Source organism: Capsicum annuum, chromosome 1 (assembly GCF_002878395.1).
Source record: "Capsicum annuum cultivar UCD-10X-F1 chromosome 1, UCD10Xv1.1, whole genome shotgun sequence".
NCBI classification, from domain to species: domain Eukaryota; kingdom Viridiplantae; phylum Streptophyta; class Magnoliopsida; order Solanales; family Solanaceae; genus Capsicum; species Capsicum annuum.
The window spans coordinates 15,029,882-15,046,022 of NC_061111.1; the positions used below are offsets into that span (position 1 = coordinate 15,029,882).

The following is a 16,141-nucleotide window of genomic DNA, read 5'->3' on the forward strand; positions in this document are numbered from 1 at the left end:
ATTTGAAAGTTCTATTAACCTCAAATGTAATTTGAATATAAACTTTAAAAGTACAATTAAATCTGTATTTGAACTTTAATGTTTACCTTTGTACCGTCAGAAATATTATTCGAAGATTGAACAACATCAGGACTAAAATGTTGCCCAGATTTCTCTAACCCTCCCTCATCAACATTTGGTTTATCAGCTTCTATATCTACAACCTGATTCTGAAAAAATTAAATCCAATAACATAATGAGTTATTATGTTGTATTTGTATAAGGCAGTCCAATAAGTATACATATTCAAATTCAACTAAGATTTTCAAAGAAAAAATTAACCTTACTTTGAGCAAATGCTTTCTTCATCTTTTTGAATTTTTTTCTCATTAGTCCACGAATTCCTTTAAACTTGCGACGAACCTGTTTTGATACAAAATCAATAAACAAAGTTTTTTCCATGTAAAATAAATATTTACCAAAAAATAATTACCTCATCGCGGAATGCATCAAAATCTTTCTTAGAAATAAAGGCTTCTTTAATTTCTCAACATGACTCTCAGGCTTTGACACAGCTATTTCCTCAACATGAATATCTGGCTTTGACTGTACCTAAGGAAAAATAACCCGAGCTGTTTGCTTTTCTTTCTTCGTTTTTGAATAAAATGCCTGTCGTATTGAAATTGGCTTGAAAACTGGTGTCTTCATTCCATCAGCCTTTGCATCACGGGGAGTTGGTGTCCTCGTTTGGGTATGCTCGTTTACTTGCTTTTCCTTAAAGGTTTCTTCACTACTGGTGTTGATGAATCAACCTTCTGTTTCTTCTTTGAATGTTCATTGATCTTTCTTAGTGGTGGATCCTGGAAGTCGTCATCAGAATCAACAGAACGTTCATGTTGTATTACATCCTTCCTTGGTATTTGCAATTTTGCCAGCTCCTTTTTCGTTGGCTCTATGTTCTTAAAGATAACCTACAAGAATAGGTAAATAATATAATATATGTTAAAGAATCATTTAAACAATAGTAAATGAAAATGTATCTATGTATACTGTAAATTACATATGAATACATATGTATTTAGTAACAACAAACCTTGTCATTGTCATTGAACATAGCATTTATCAAAAACTCAAAGCGTGGACGAGGTGCAATCGTCTTCTATTTTAATAATCGGGAAATTCGATTATCAACCTTCGATGCAATCTTTGGTGGGACATTAGAACAACACTCGTAAATCCACACTTGAATAGCCAGTGACATTTCCTGAATCAAATAAAATTGACCACCAGCTTTCAACCGGTTGTTCAAACTTCTGGCCAGATCTCCAAAAGATAAAGCACCCTATGGAAAATCCTTATATCTTCCACTATCGACCAAATCGAAATGAAGACGAGGTATAACCATAGTTTCAACATTAGATAACACAAATGAATGCAGGAAATACAGGATTGCAAATTTCTCAGCATCCTCATCATTGTTCTCCCCCCATACTTTCTCCGTGAATGCTAGAAATAATTGCCTTTTCTGTATAATTTCTGCCCCATTGAAATACTTCTCAACCATCCTATTTGATACACCTTCGTCAAAAATAAATTCATATCTATTTGACACACAATTCAATCCAATTATGATAGCAAATTTCCTGGGAGTAAATTTAAGAAAGGTGACATTAGCACAAATCAGAATACCAGAAGAAGAACTACCCTTCACCTCAAGCATCATAACGCATCTGCACATCTTTGCTTGCACTACACATTGCTACTTCTTCATAAAATAATCAAAAATATTATTGTCGGAAAAGTTTTTAAACTGTTCCTTGTTAAAACTGCGCGTATACTTTCATAAATATCTTTGTCACTGTACGAGCACATGTGTGGTGCAAATCTTGAAAGTTTTCTGACTATGAATATTTCGTCTCGCATAACCTATACAAAGTACAACTACCACTTCTTAATCTGTAAACAAAATTCAAGCATACAAAAAAAAATATAACATGAAACCAACACTGAAAAAAACATATCACATATAATCAAAATTACAAGCAACACTAAAAAATACAAGTCAAGTATTCTAAAAATACAACCAACACTGAAAAATGTAAATCAATTATGGTAAAAATACAATCAAGACTGAAAAAAATATATCAAGTAAGCCAAAAATACATATAGCCAATGACATAACCTATAGCGAATATAATGATATGGTAGTTAAACTAAAAGTAACATGCATATATATTTTATCAGTCCAAAATATAACAAATTCTTAAAAAATTACATATTAAATATATAAAAATACATATAGCAAAATAAACCTGTTCATGAGTATTAACCTATTTATTAACAGTATATTTTCACAATTATCCTATCATCTTCACAAATATATTTTCTACTAAATTTGCCCTCCACATATCATCAAAAACATAAAATACATATTCAGTATTTCGAAAAATACATATAACTTACAACTTTAGTAACATCTAAACTTATAGCAAAATACATTTACTTAAAAAATACATTTACACGAAATTTTGCCCAAAAAATTACCTCTTCATCACTATCTTCTTGAGAATCATCAGCAAAAGAATTTTGCACTTCCTCATCAACCTTACTACTCAAAACGTCAATTTCTTGAGCTTTTCTTTTATTCTCCGTCCCTTTTTTAATTTTTATTTTTTTTTGAAGAATGTTTTTTTTGCAACCTTTTTTTTTTCATAATTTCTGTCATTTTAACCGGATCGTTGCAAAATTTTGACCTAATCTCCTTCGATGTGTGAGATTTCTGTAAAGAAGATGAAACAACTTTAACAACTTCTTCTTGAGTTAACCCTATACTAAAAGACGGTCCACAATCTAAACTCAAATTTAAATTTCGTATGCCAGTAGTTTTATTTTGTGATTCTAGTGTTTGTTCATCCATTTAAGAAACCAAAAAAAAAAAAAATCTGATTTTGAGATGTGTTAGAGTTGAAAAAAAAAAATGCAATAGCTAAATTAAGAGTTACATGAAGTAGTTGAAGATTTGATATAGCTAAAATCGTGCAAAAAAAAAGTAAAACTGAAGCTGGAAGATTTATTAATGGCGGAAAAAATAGGAAAATATCTTTCAAAAATGGAGAGAGAAGGAATAGTGGCGTGAAAAGAGGGGTAACTGAGGTTACTTTTCCAATGCGGTAAAAATAAGAGAAATACAATAAAAATATGTCATAAATGCTATGAAATGTAATTTCATAAAACTAGTGCTATTTTTTTATAATTTAATACGTAGATATGTTACTCTATGTATTTTTCCTAAAAAAAAAGAGAAATCATAGGAATACAGACATAAAAATAATTAAGTTAATTAAAGTGAGGGGTATTTTAATAAACAAACAATATATTTTTATAAATAATGCACTACATATTATTTTTAGTACCACAAATCAAACAATCACTAAAAAAATAATATCAGTATAACTTATCTCAGTACAACTAATTTTAGAATAATTTATTCCAGCATAACTAATTTTGGTATAACTTGTTTTCAAACCAAACGACCCCTAACAATATTATAAGCTTTCTATGTGAAACAACATATAAGAATCCAAGAATAAGAAACTACAAGCGTAACACTACGACTACTAACAAGGACAAAACTCTTACCTACTAGCTTAAACACACTCTAACCTGTTAATCTTATACCCTAATTCGTATTCGTCACACCTTCTTATCTAAAGTCATATTCTCGATAAGCTGCAATTACACAATATTCTATCTAATTATACCTCTTCAATATTTCTTCCTCAGTAGCCGTTTGGCCATAGAATTTTTTTTCCTTTTTTTCGAAAAATTATTCTACTTTAGTGAAAAAAAGTGAAAACACGCACCGTTTGACCAAGAATTTTTCAACTCCAACTCCGAAATATTATTTGGAAAAGTGAAAACTTGTTTTTACTTTTTTCACTCATACTTCTCCCACAAAATTTCAAAAACAACTTTAACTTATATTAATGGCCAAACACAACTCCAATTCAAAATAATAATAATTTTTATGATCAAACAAAATCATAATCATACCTCTTCAATATTTCTCCCAACTATCACTATACCTCTGCATAATGAACTTGGAAATTATCTCAATGGCAAAATTGAAGTGAAAAATATAAATAAAAAAATAAATAACATTGACTTATGGGATCAAAATAGTGTCGGCAGAATGCGACTCAGTAATGTGATGGCAGTTGATAATATGTCCCATTCAGAATTTCAGATCTATTCCCCTAACGGTCCATTATAAGCAAGTGCCTTTATTATCTTTTTTCTTTCCTATTTTAAACTCTAAATTTTCACCTACCTGAATTCAAATAAAGTTTCTACTATTGATATTTGCAATATGATTTTATTAGAGACTATAGGTCAAAATAAAAAATCATAACTTATGTGCTCGATTTTCTTCTTCTCTTTTTGAAAAAGGAAAATGATTAAAAGATGAGAGAGATCATTTTCTGTTGTATTTAAATTGATTTTATTTTGACGTATATATTTGATGCAATTAATGAACGGATCTTGATTGATATTTCGTAAACTCAATTTAGTGTATTGAAGAAAAAAAAAAATAGATGTAGTTAACTATAAATGGAGAAGGGAGATCTGAAGTACCTTGTTAATTAATTCTTTATTTCTCAAAAAGTAACATGCTATTTATAATGCTGATCCACCTTAAATTCTTTCCAGATGTACTGTTTTCCCTTTCTAATCATAAGCTATGATCGATATTTATGGATATTAAATAATTAAGAATATTTATTAATCCAGTATCTGAATAAATAAAAACTATTTTTATTAAATATTATAAATATAGAATTTAAATAAAATATTAAACTAATCAGATATTACATCAACAAAATATTTACTAGAAAAATAAACTAAAAAAATAGTGAATGTTGATGGTGGCCGTAGTTGACAAGATAATATGATGATAGTCGATAATGATGATAACTGTAATTGATGGCGGGTGATGATAGTAGTGATCACAATTAATTGATTATATATGACGATAATTGATAGTGGTGATTGGTGGTGATAATTGTAAATGATGATAAACACTACAATTAAAAATGATTATTGTTGCACTATTTGATAGTCGATAATGCCGGCGAGTGACAATAGAGGGGTAAAGTGTCTTTCTTATTTAAAATCTTTGAACGAACAATATCTTATAAATATTTTTAGCGCTATAAATTTGAATGATTTAAATTCAAATCATAATTTCTTACAAACAAATAAAGACCTAAGATATATATAATTACCCAGCATATTATTAGTAGAGTTAGTCTGCGGAAAATCAGTATTTCATTTTTTCAAAAAATAAACAAATATTTCTTGCCGATCACATTAAATAATTTAAGATCTAAAAGCGTGGGTCTAATTATTTATCATAAATTCATAATACTTAATAATATCCCTTCCCCACATATAAATGATTTTACCAGATCTTTTGAATTCCAAATTAGGTGCCATGTAGTTTGATGAGTCAATACCTCTTTTTTTAAAAGCAAAAAAGAAAAAACAAAAATAGACTTGAAATAATCTTGATAAGAAGGAAATATAAATTTGAAAAATATATTAAAAAAAAGACAGCTCAGTGCATGCGTTAAAGCTATCGCTATGCGTAATGTTTCTCAAGGCTTAAACCCGTGACCTCCTAGTCACATGGAGGCAACTTTACCAGTTACTCCAAGACTTCCTTCTTGAAATATATATATATATATATATATATATATATATATATATATATATATATATATATATATATAAAATAATTAAAAATCACTCTTAAACAAATAAATAATACGAAGTAGAGGGAGTAACTTTTTATATAAAAATAAATTTAATTAAAAGTTACTGATTTTAAATTTTGATCGTGAAAAAGTTCTTAATAATGAGCGCTCTTTCAAAATGAGCTTATAAAATGTGAAATTAAATGAGTGAAGCTTTTACATTGAGATTTTTTTAGTAGCGGATTTAGACTAAATACAATGAATTCAATAATTAATTGTGATAAATTTGAAGTACGTATGTTTATGCTTACTAGCTTAGTGTATGTGTTTTGCACGTCTGAGTCACATCGATCACTAAAAATATATTAATAAGAAGAACACACTATTAAAATGTAGCAATTAACGTTAAAATACATGCTATATGTACTTAAACAATCAAAAAAAATTAAATCTTAAAATTTTAATTATACTACGCAAATTGAGACAACGAAATTAATTTGTAAAATTATAAATCTCTAAACATTTTTTTCCCAAAAGCTTATATATATCTTTTTGCATTAAGGTCAGGAAACGCAATAATATCAATATTGAATATATCTCTATTGTTCACTGTGAGTTTTCACGAGTTAAGCCATGGTAAATTTTGATATTGCTAGAAATTATTACATGATTGGTTATAGAATTGGCTGAAAAATAGTTTGAAATCATATTATAACTTTTCATGGCTGAAAAATTGATTAAAATCATCACAGAAATTTAGCACATAACCTAATAAAGATGAAAAATAGGATATCATGATGAATAAAAAATATACTATGTTAAATGGCTGATTTTGGGGAGTGAAAATTAGCTAGTCATACGTATTAGATTTATGTTTAAGTCTGCAATTTATAAAGAAAGAAATGTATTTTAGTTGATGCAAAAAAGGAAAAAGATAAAATGGAGGTTTAGAATTGACGTAGGATTCAAGACCTATTCAAATTTTATTTCAATTTTTTTTTTAAATAAAGAAATTTTTTAAAAAATAGCAAAAAGATAATTTTGTCTATTATAAATTTTTTTAGTGATAAACAAAAAGTTTAAATCATTTTACTAAAGAGCTTCGTACTTTTAATATATTATAAATTATACATATACTAATTAATTTCTCACTTTCTTTTCATGAAAAAAAATTGAAATAACTCGAAAAAACTCCTTCTTACTTATGAAAAAATAGAAATCAAAGTCGAGCACTGAATAGATATTTAAAAAATAAAAAAACCAGAAAGATCTTGGTCCTTGTAATCAACATCCACTTCGTTGGCAATTCAATTCCAATTGTAAAAAAAAAAAAAAAAAAAAAAAAGAACAAAAGTCCTTACGCGGTCTACCTTTTCACAGTTATGATACTAGATTTGGGGAGTGTTGGTGAATGTGAAAATCGTGAATTTCTTCATTTTTACTGCTGAAAAAGTTCAATTTCCAAATTCCCAATTTGTCATCTTTAACTATTACTACTACTCAATTCATCTCCACTTTTAGCAAAATAAAAAAAAAATCTATCTTTTTCAAGAAACAGTGCATTTATAAGTATTTGTGGAGGGTGTTTCTCTCTGTTCCTTACTAAATCTGTTTAAAGAAACCCCTTTACTTCAGATCTCTCACTTGTTTAGTAAGGAGGAACTTCATTTCACATTCCTCACTTGGTAATTAGCTTAAGTCTTGATCCTTTCCTACCCCCTTTTTTGTGTTTTTGCTGCAATGGTTGTGTTGTAGTTAGTGATTCAAAGTTAATTGTGATTTCTTGTTTCAGAGAATTCAGTTTTCTAGTCTGTTTGTTACTAGATGCACTTTCTGTCTTTAACTTGTAACTTTGTTTGATTTTTGTGCTTTTGCTTCAATGGTTTTGGTTTCTGTGTAATAGTGATCCGAAGTTTATGGTTTTAGTTTCTTGTTGTTTGATGAAGTTTTGATCTTTGCTGCGTACCCTTTTGTTTTCTTTAACTATGTGGATCAATGGGTGGTGAATTTATTTGAAAAGGGTTCCTTTTGGTTTACTGAGATTTTGTACTGTAAGGACTGAGGAGGGACTTTACTTCAGATTGCTCACTTGGGAATTAGCTAAAGTTTTGATCTTTTTTCATTTTCCTCATTTTTTGTGCTTTTGCTGCAATGGTTGTGTAGTAGTGATTCAAAATTAGTTGTGATTTCTTGTTTCAGAGAATTCAGTTTTCTTAGTCTGTTAGTTGCTAGATGCACTTTCCGTGTTATCTTGTAAGTTGTTAGATTTGCTTTTTTCTCGACTTAGACTTCTTTTTGTGCTTTTGCTTCAATGGTTTTGGTTTTTGTGTAGTACTGATCCAAAGTTTATTGTTTTAGTTTCTTCTTGTTTGATGAACTTTTAATATTTTTTGTGTACCCTTTTGTTTTCTTTAACTTTGTGGATCAGTTCAGTGTGATTTTTATTATGAAAAGGGTTCATTTCAGTTTCCTGAGATATGTATTTGTGATCTCTTGTTTCAGAGAATTTTCAGTTCATTTTGTTGATATGTTAGTTACTAGATGCATTTTCTGTCCTATCTTGTAAGTTGTTAGATTTACCCTTTTTCTGATTTCTTTTTGTGCTTTGCTGCAATGCCTTTGGTCTCTGTGTAGTACTGATCCAAAGTTCTATTGTTTCAGTTTCTTGCTGTTTGGTAAAGTTTTAAATCTTTTTTGTGTACCCTTTTGGTTTCTTGAACTATGTGGATCAGTTTGGTGTGATTTTTATTATGAAAAGGGTTTATTTCTGTTTTCTGAGTTATGTATAGTGAGGAATGAGCTTTAATCAGCTAAAGTCTTGATCTTTTTCAATTTTTCCATTTTTCTGCTTTGCTGCAATGGTTTGGTTTTCTGTGTAGTACTGGTTTTCTGCTTTGTTGTTTGATAAAGTTTTAGTCTTTTTTGTGTACCCTTTTGTTGAACTATGTGGATCAATGGACGGTGATTTTATTTGAAAAGGGCTCCTTTCAGTTTCCCTAGATATGTATATATGATTTCTTGTTTCAGAGAATTCTGTTCATTTTCTTAGTCTGTTAATTGCTGAGATGATTTCTTAATGATCACTCAACTAATAGTTATTGTCTCAGAAAGTCACTTTCTTTGTTGAAGAAAATTGGAATCAAGAAGAAATGTGACTTTCTGAGATATTAACTGTAGTTGAATGACCATGTGAGAAATCTAACCTGTTAATTACTAGATGCACTTTCTTTCTTATCTTATAAGTTGCTATATTTGCCCTTTTTCCAACATCTTTTTAGTTTTCAACAAGTAGTCAGAACTATGGTGATAATCTTTACTGAATTCTTTGATGATAAGGGCAACTGTTATATGAAGTAAAGTGACGTTAAAGAAGATCTGCTTCATAGTATGAAGACACTGAATGGTTATTATTTACTGAGCTGTTATATGATCATTTTGTCTACCGTTTTGTTTTCTTTAACTTTGTAGATCAATGCGCATCCGAGATCTGTGACTGGTGATTTCTTATTTCAGACATAAGAGAACTTAGTTAATTATTTCTATCTGATAATCACTTAATATGTCAACTGTTTGTCTCCTCAATTGTTAGTTTTTGTAAAAAAAATCAATTGTAACTTTCCCCTTTTTCACACTTTTTGTTTTTTTCAATCCGAATTGGTTTCATGGTAATGTATTATTGTCCGTAGTTCTTTGATGAGATCCTGACTTCAGTCTGAGTAGTCATCCCACCCGACTGTTGTACTGCTCACGAATTAAAGCGAGGAAGTCAGAGGCAGTTATGTTCTAAAACAAAAATTAAATCTTGAATATCCGTCAATATCTAGTATGAGTTCCTCCTTATGTGCAATTAGATTATAGTAGGTCTGTTTGTGTTGGCGTCTTTTGAGAATTTCAGTCAATCTGATACTGTTTGACTGTCAAGAAGCAATGAGTTGCCTTTATCATGAGCATTAGTGGATATGAAGCTACTGTTTCCCTGGCTTGAGATTATGATATGAAACTTTTTTTAGAAGAAAAGTATCTTTTGTTTCCTGTCAATTGCTCGAAGATCTAATTTCTTTATGCTACAGGGAACTTCTGCTGCTGCCGCGAGCACATAATGGCGTCCAAGTATCATGGACCACACAACAGAACACGGCGGCCGATCTCTATATTGATTGTCATTGGTCTTTGCTGTTTCTGTTATCTAGTAGGAGTTTGGCAGAAAAGTGGGTCCGGAAAGGGAGATAAATTAGCACTACAAGTGACTGCACAAACTGCTGACTGCAATATCTTTCCACCAACCACTCTGGATTTTGAGTCGCACCATAATTATGTGGAAACGGTTGAAACTTCTGCAACAACTAAAAGATTCAAATCATGTGAGACTAAATACACTGACTATACTCCTTGCCATGAACAAGACCGAGCTATGAAATTCCCACGGGAAAATATGGTATATAGAGAAAGACATTGCCCTCCTGATGATGAAAAGCTTCGTTGTCTGATTCTAGCACCCAAAGGATACACAACTCCATTTCCATGGCCAAAAAGCCGTGATTATGCGTACTACGCTAATGTGCCGTACAAACACTTAACAGTTGAGAAGGCGGTCCAGAACTGGGTACAGTTTCAGGGAAATGTTTTCAAATTTCCAGGAGGAGGTACAATGTTCCCTAGAGGAGCAGATGCATATATTGATGAACTTGCTTCCGTGATTCCAATTGGAAGTGGCATGATAAGAACTGCTCTTGACACTGGTTGTGGGGTATGTTTTCTTTGCCGTTTTCCTCCTTTCCCTCGAGTTATACTAGCTTAGAGCTTGGGCAGGCTGGACAAGTGTTAGTTCTAGAAACACTTTGAGGTATAATTTGGAAGTTAACATGTATTCAATTTCTCAATAACTTACATAGAGGGGAAAGTAAGGGGATATATTACAAAAATGTTTCTAGTGTGTGGAGTCATTCAACAGTTTATCTATTGTATCAGTTGTAGCTGCATATACTTCCTCTCTAACGACAACTTCTTATTTTTACTTTTTGTTTCCATTAAGAAAGCCATCCCCATGATGCTGATTATTCTCAGTGGTTGCATTTTACTTATGGAAAAAGGAGAATTTACCTGATTCACGTCTAATTAAGTTTCACACACACGTTAAACACATTTTTGTGAAAGGATCAAAACTGTGTCGCTAAGGCTGTTGTTTTCTTTAATGCTGACACATCTTTAAAAAACTCAATTACCATATCGATACTTGACTAGTTCACATTTACTAGTAATAGTGCTATTTGTAATGGTTTTGCTATTGAAAGCCAAAATGGGATATTTTAATCACTACGGTCATTGAATTGACTATCTAAATGCTTCCAGCAACCTGTGAGAATACCTTTCTCCCTGATAAGTTGCTTGGAAGGATACTATTCCAATTGGTTTAGTAAAGCCTTGAAATCCTTGGGGTCTAATATAATTTACATGTCATAAAAATCTCTCCTGGAAAAGTTCTTCATTAGTGCATTAGTGCTTGTAATTGTCCATTAAGTATCATGCTGCTTAGTGGCCTGTTTTCTTGAATTCTTACAACTTGTTGCATTCACATCTTATTGGTTAGGTTGCAAGCTGGGGTGCTTACTTGCTGAAGAGAAATATTCAGGCGATGTCATTTGCACCTAAGGATAATCATGAAGCACAAGTGCAATTTGCATTGGAGCGAGGTGTACCTGCTGTTATTGGTGTTCTTGGTTCCATAAGCCTTCCATACCCTTCCAGAGCATTCGATATGTCTCATTGTTCTCGATGTCTGATTCCCTGGGCATCAAACGGTATATCCGCAAGCTATAAATTAACAAGCTTACAGAATTTTTCTGATATCCATTTTTTTATCTTGTTTATCTATCTTCGAAGACGGATTTAAGATCTGTGGAACCTTTTGGAAACTGTAGTTATCAAAAAAAAAAAAGAAAAAGTTGGAAACAGGATAGGTGCTGATGACTCTGAAAGTATGTTTGACTCCATAATGGAAATTTCTACTCTGCTATTGAATAGTTTATTTCACCTTTAATAGGGACTGCAATTCTTTTCCAACTTAAATAAAATACTATCCACTCAGCAGTGAACATTTGGATATCCTGTTTTTTTTTTAATTACATATCTGAGCTAACGTCATATACTCATATCTTTTGACAAATATCATTTTTCTGCTTTCCAAAACCTTTTAACTATTTGATTTTATTTATTATATTTGGAGTTAGAGTTCTACATCCATGTGGCATCTTTGTGATTTTTGCTTACTGCTCTGAGCTTAGCTCGAGTAGAACAGAATGTTAAATGCCAAACTTGAGATGGACACAGGCTGAAGAAATTACTAAAGAATTTAGGAAGATTCTGATATTCGGGGCGGAGGAGAGAGTGAGGAAGAAATGCACTATGCACTGATTGCCATAGGACAGATAAGCCTTTGTCTACTAACTCTAAAGTATCACCATCTTGGTGTATATTAATGAAACTGTTTCTTTATTAAAAGAGAAAAGTCTTGGCCTGCGAAATTTTTATAAAGAGAGGTTTTGTTGTTGCTGCGATGTTTTGGACTGTATTGTTTGGTGTAATATATTTCATTCTTTGAATAAATGACGTCAAGTTCTTTGGGCTGTTTCGATAAGTTTGTGGTTCCTATAAACTATAGATAAAATGAGGAAAATGCTATACATCTCTGAATGTATGAGTTCCAGCTTTAACAGTATTATGTGTTTAAAGAGGAATAAACACATATTACTGGGTATGTTGTGTTGTTGTAAACACATAGATTTTACCCTGACAAGTACTTTCTAGATCCAATTTAGGTCTTCAACCTACTTTTGTACAGATTATAAATGGGGAATTAACCATTTAAGAGGATTGCCATTGATAAATACTGTATAAGAGTTGGTGATAAACTAAGAGTCTTTCTAAAACTTTCTCACTTCATTAAATGTTTTTCACGTTGTACTTGCCCGGTGTATTGTTCTTCTAGTGCCATCCGGAGCATCAGAGCTCTATTAACAACACCGTTGGAAAGGAGACATCTAATGCCTTTGGAACATCCAAATAGGAGAAGAGCATACCGAGTACTGGAGATCAAATCACAAGGAAAAGATTTGACAGATATTGGGTTTTGGAATGAGCTTACAGCAAAACAGTAAATTCCTTTGTGCAAGAGGAAAGATCCTTTTGATCATGTAGTAAATAAAATTAGGTGCTGTAAATTAGCTGTTTTCAAGAATTATGTTAAGTAGTGACTGTGATTTTCATTTATCCTAAGAAAATTAAACTTGTCGGTGACGACTTTGACTTTAAATGGTGAATTTTCTAGCTTGCTGATAATTGGCTTGTATGTGCAGAGGGCATGTACATGATGGAAGTTGATCGAGTTCTGAGACCCGGTGGATACTGGATACTTTCTGGTCCTCCACTCAACTGGAAGACCTATCACAAAGTCTGGAACAGGACCAAGGAGAATTGTAGAGCCGAGCAGAAAAGGATCGAAGAGTATGCTGAGCTTCTTTGCTGGGAGAAGAAATACGAAAAAGGTGATGTAGCTATATGGAGGAAAAACATAAATGGAAAATCATGCAGAAGAACATCTGCTAACACATGTCAAACAAAGGATGCCGATAATGTCTGGTGAGTTTCTAGAGCCCTACTTGTCAAATTATTTTTATTTATACTGCAGAGACCCTCTACACTGTGTTTTAATGGTGAAAGTATTAGATAATTTGTTGCGTCTAAGTTCAAACTGTTTATCCTTCTATTTTTATTGTGGTTTCCTCAAAAGAGTTGAAACTCAGAATTCTACTTAAAATTTCCTGTAGTAATATATTAACTGGAGCACCTCTCAGGGACAATGCGGCACATATAAAGTAAGTTGATATAGAGAAAATAGTTGGTTTCTGCAGCAATTGGGTAAACCCTTTATCTTTCTAGCCTTGTAGGTTTTACAAGACCTGCTTGCAAACCAGTATGTTGATGTATGTTGAGATACTGCATAAAAGTGGCCTGTTGATACACGATCATTACTTTATCACTATGCTATATATATATATATATGTATATATATATATATACACTATGTAAACTAGCAAAGTACTGCATTGACAAAATTTATCACTATGCTATTTTTAATTGGTTAAAGACGATTAAAAATACTGCATTACGATTTTTACTTGTTTTTCGCCAAGCTAATAATTACTTTATCGCTATGCTATATATATACACTATGTTTTTGAGGGTAAAGGGGGCGAAGCATCCCTATGAACTTGAAGTTCCTTCGATGTGACTTTCTGCTTTGACAAAATTAGGTTATAGTATCCAACCAACAACATTAATATAGATGTACAGTTATCAGTGGGTCTTCTCCTTTCAGTTGTATTAAGTATAGTGTAAATCAGAGCTATTAAAGTGTAAGATGGAATGCAGTTTACAAAAAAAGTAAAAGGTCAGAGCTACTCATGAGTCATGACAAGTATTATAGAAAATATTTCATGCCTATCCACGTTTAGTTTTCTGTGTGCTTCGTGACTATGACTTTACCTTGGGTCGTTTGGGTTATCACCATAAATATTGAATGCTAGATTGTTATCCCATTATGTAAGTGCTAATGTATGTTTGTCTTTCAACTTTGTATAAATGGGGATTCAGGTATAAGAAAATGGAGGCATGCATAACCCCCTACCCGGACGTCAAGAATTCTGATGAAGTAGCTGGAGGAGAGTTGAAGAAGTTTCCTGCTAGGCTTTTTGCAGTTCCACCACGTATATCCAATGAAATGGTTCCTGGGGTTACGGTCGAATCTTATCAAGAGGATAATAAGCTTTGGAAGAAACACGTTGCTTCTTACAAGAGGGCAGTTAGCCTACTTGGCACCACAAGATACCACAACATAATGGACATGAATGCCGGACTTGGAGGATTTGCAGCAGCGCTAGACTCTCCTAAACTGTGGGTGATGAATGTTGTGCCAACTATTGCTGACAACACTCTTGGTGTCGTATACGAGAGGGGGTTGATTGGCATATACCATGACTGGTACGCATCGCTAATGGTTTCTTATCTACTATTTTTAAGAATATCAGCATATCCCACCTACCCTAGTTTTCACGAATTCCAGAATCTTCTTCCCTTTATTTACGGAACAGCTATAGCATCTAATGAGAAGATTCAAATGAAACATCGAAGACCTACGGTTGCTTGCATGTTTGAGGGAAATTTAAGGTTTCATATTGGAGATATTATGTGTGCTTTGGCAGTTGTCATTGTTCTGTTACTGTTTTGCAGGGGAAATAGTCGAGAATATTGCTCTTGAAACTTTTATTAATTTCGACTTTTCTCTCTTTTCAGGTGTGAAGGCTTCTCTACATACCCGAGGACGTATGACCTCCTTCATGCTAATCGCTTGTTCACTCTGTACGAGGACAAGTAAGCATTCTTTAAACTCTAAAGATACGGATCCATTGCTATCTGTTAGTCGGATATATTGCACAGAAGATAAAAAAGTTTCTGATTCCTAAAGCTATATGATTGTGGAACAGGTGTGACTTTGAAGATATTCTCCTTGAAATGGACCGTGTTCTACGTCCTGAAGGGGCAGTCATTCTTCGAGATGGAGTTGAAGTCTTGAACAAGGTTAGGAAAATCGCCGCAGGCCTGAGATGGGAAACTAAATTAATAGATCACGAAGATGGACCCTTGGTGGCTGAGAAAATTTTTATTGCTGTCAAACAATATTTTGTTGAAGGTGATGAAGACCAAAACACGCCAACCGATGAATGAGACCGTGCCAATATTCGAGTATATAGCAAAAACCTGAGAATTCTGAAATGGAAGGTAAATTTCCAGAAAGATATATGAAGGTTTTCTTCTCAAAGATGGCATATAACAAATAGTGCAAGTTCTCATGTAGAGCAATTTTAGTTAATTTTTTTTCTTTGATGTGTGATTTTGGGGAGGGTAATGAAAAGCCAGACCTTTGTCTCCAAATAATGAAGCAAAGCAAGAGTTCATTAGTGATATGTATGTGTGGAAGCAAATTGATAGTTGTTTCCATTAGGTACAAAGTTGAATTTTGCAACATTTGTAAACCATATTTTTTTTATCTTGGTAATTTAATTTATTTAAACTTTCATCAGTTTTGCCAGAATATTTGGAATGTAAGTTTGATGACTTGAGGCAAGAAAATGAGGTGGTTGTTAGGTTGGATTCCCATGTGGTTTGTAAGAGGGATAGTTTCAAGTATCTTGGGGCCATGATTCAGGGGAATGGTGAGATTGACGAGGATGTCTCCCACCGTATTGGGGTGGGATGGATGAAGTGGAAGCTCGCCTCGGGGTGTTGTGTGATAAGAAGGTGCCGCCCAAGCTTAAGGCAAATTCTACAGGGTGGCAGTCCGGCCGGCCATG

At 32.4% G+C, this 16,141-nt stretch overlaps 1 protein-coding gene across 2 annotated transcripts; it reads left to right on the forward strand.

Moving 5' to 3' along the window:
- The first annotated feature begins 6,972 nt into the window (after positions 1–6,972).
- On the forward strand, positions 6,973–15,867 carry LOC107869165 (probable methyltransferase PMT14). 2 transcript variants are annotated; one of them, XM_016715731.2, is made up of 7 exons: positions 6,973–7,420; positions 9,806–10,482; positions 11,323–11,533; positions 13,088–13,370; positions 14,385–14,771; positions 15,084–15,161; positions 15,275–15,867. In XM_016715731.2, the coding sequence occupies exons 2-7, from the start codon at positions 9,835–9,837 to the stop codon at positions 15,513–15,515; spliced, it is 1,848 nt and encodes a 615-aa protein (XP_016571217.1). In that variant the 5' UTR covers positions 6,973–7,420; positions 9,806–9,834; the 3' UTR covers positions 15,516–15,867. The 2 variants fall into 2 exon arrangements, with proteins under 2 accessions (XP_016571217.1, XP_016571212.1); XM_016715726.2 differs by having other exon boundaries at positions 7,420–9,138.
- Positions 15,868–16,141: the final 274 nt, after the last annotated feature.

Bases quoted from the DNA above. Each gene is read 5' to 3' on its own strand.
- LOC107869165 (XM_016715726.2), top strand. The intron at 10,483-11,322 runs GTATGTTTTCTT...CTTATTGGTTAG, and splicing joins CTCTTGACACTGGTTGTGGG to GTTGCAAGCTGGGGTGCTTA. The intron at 11,534-13,087 runs GTATATCCGCAA...TTGTATGTGCAG, and splicing joins GATTCCCTGGGCATCAAACG to AGGGCATGTACATGATGGAA.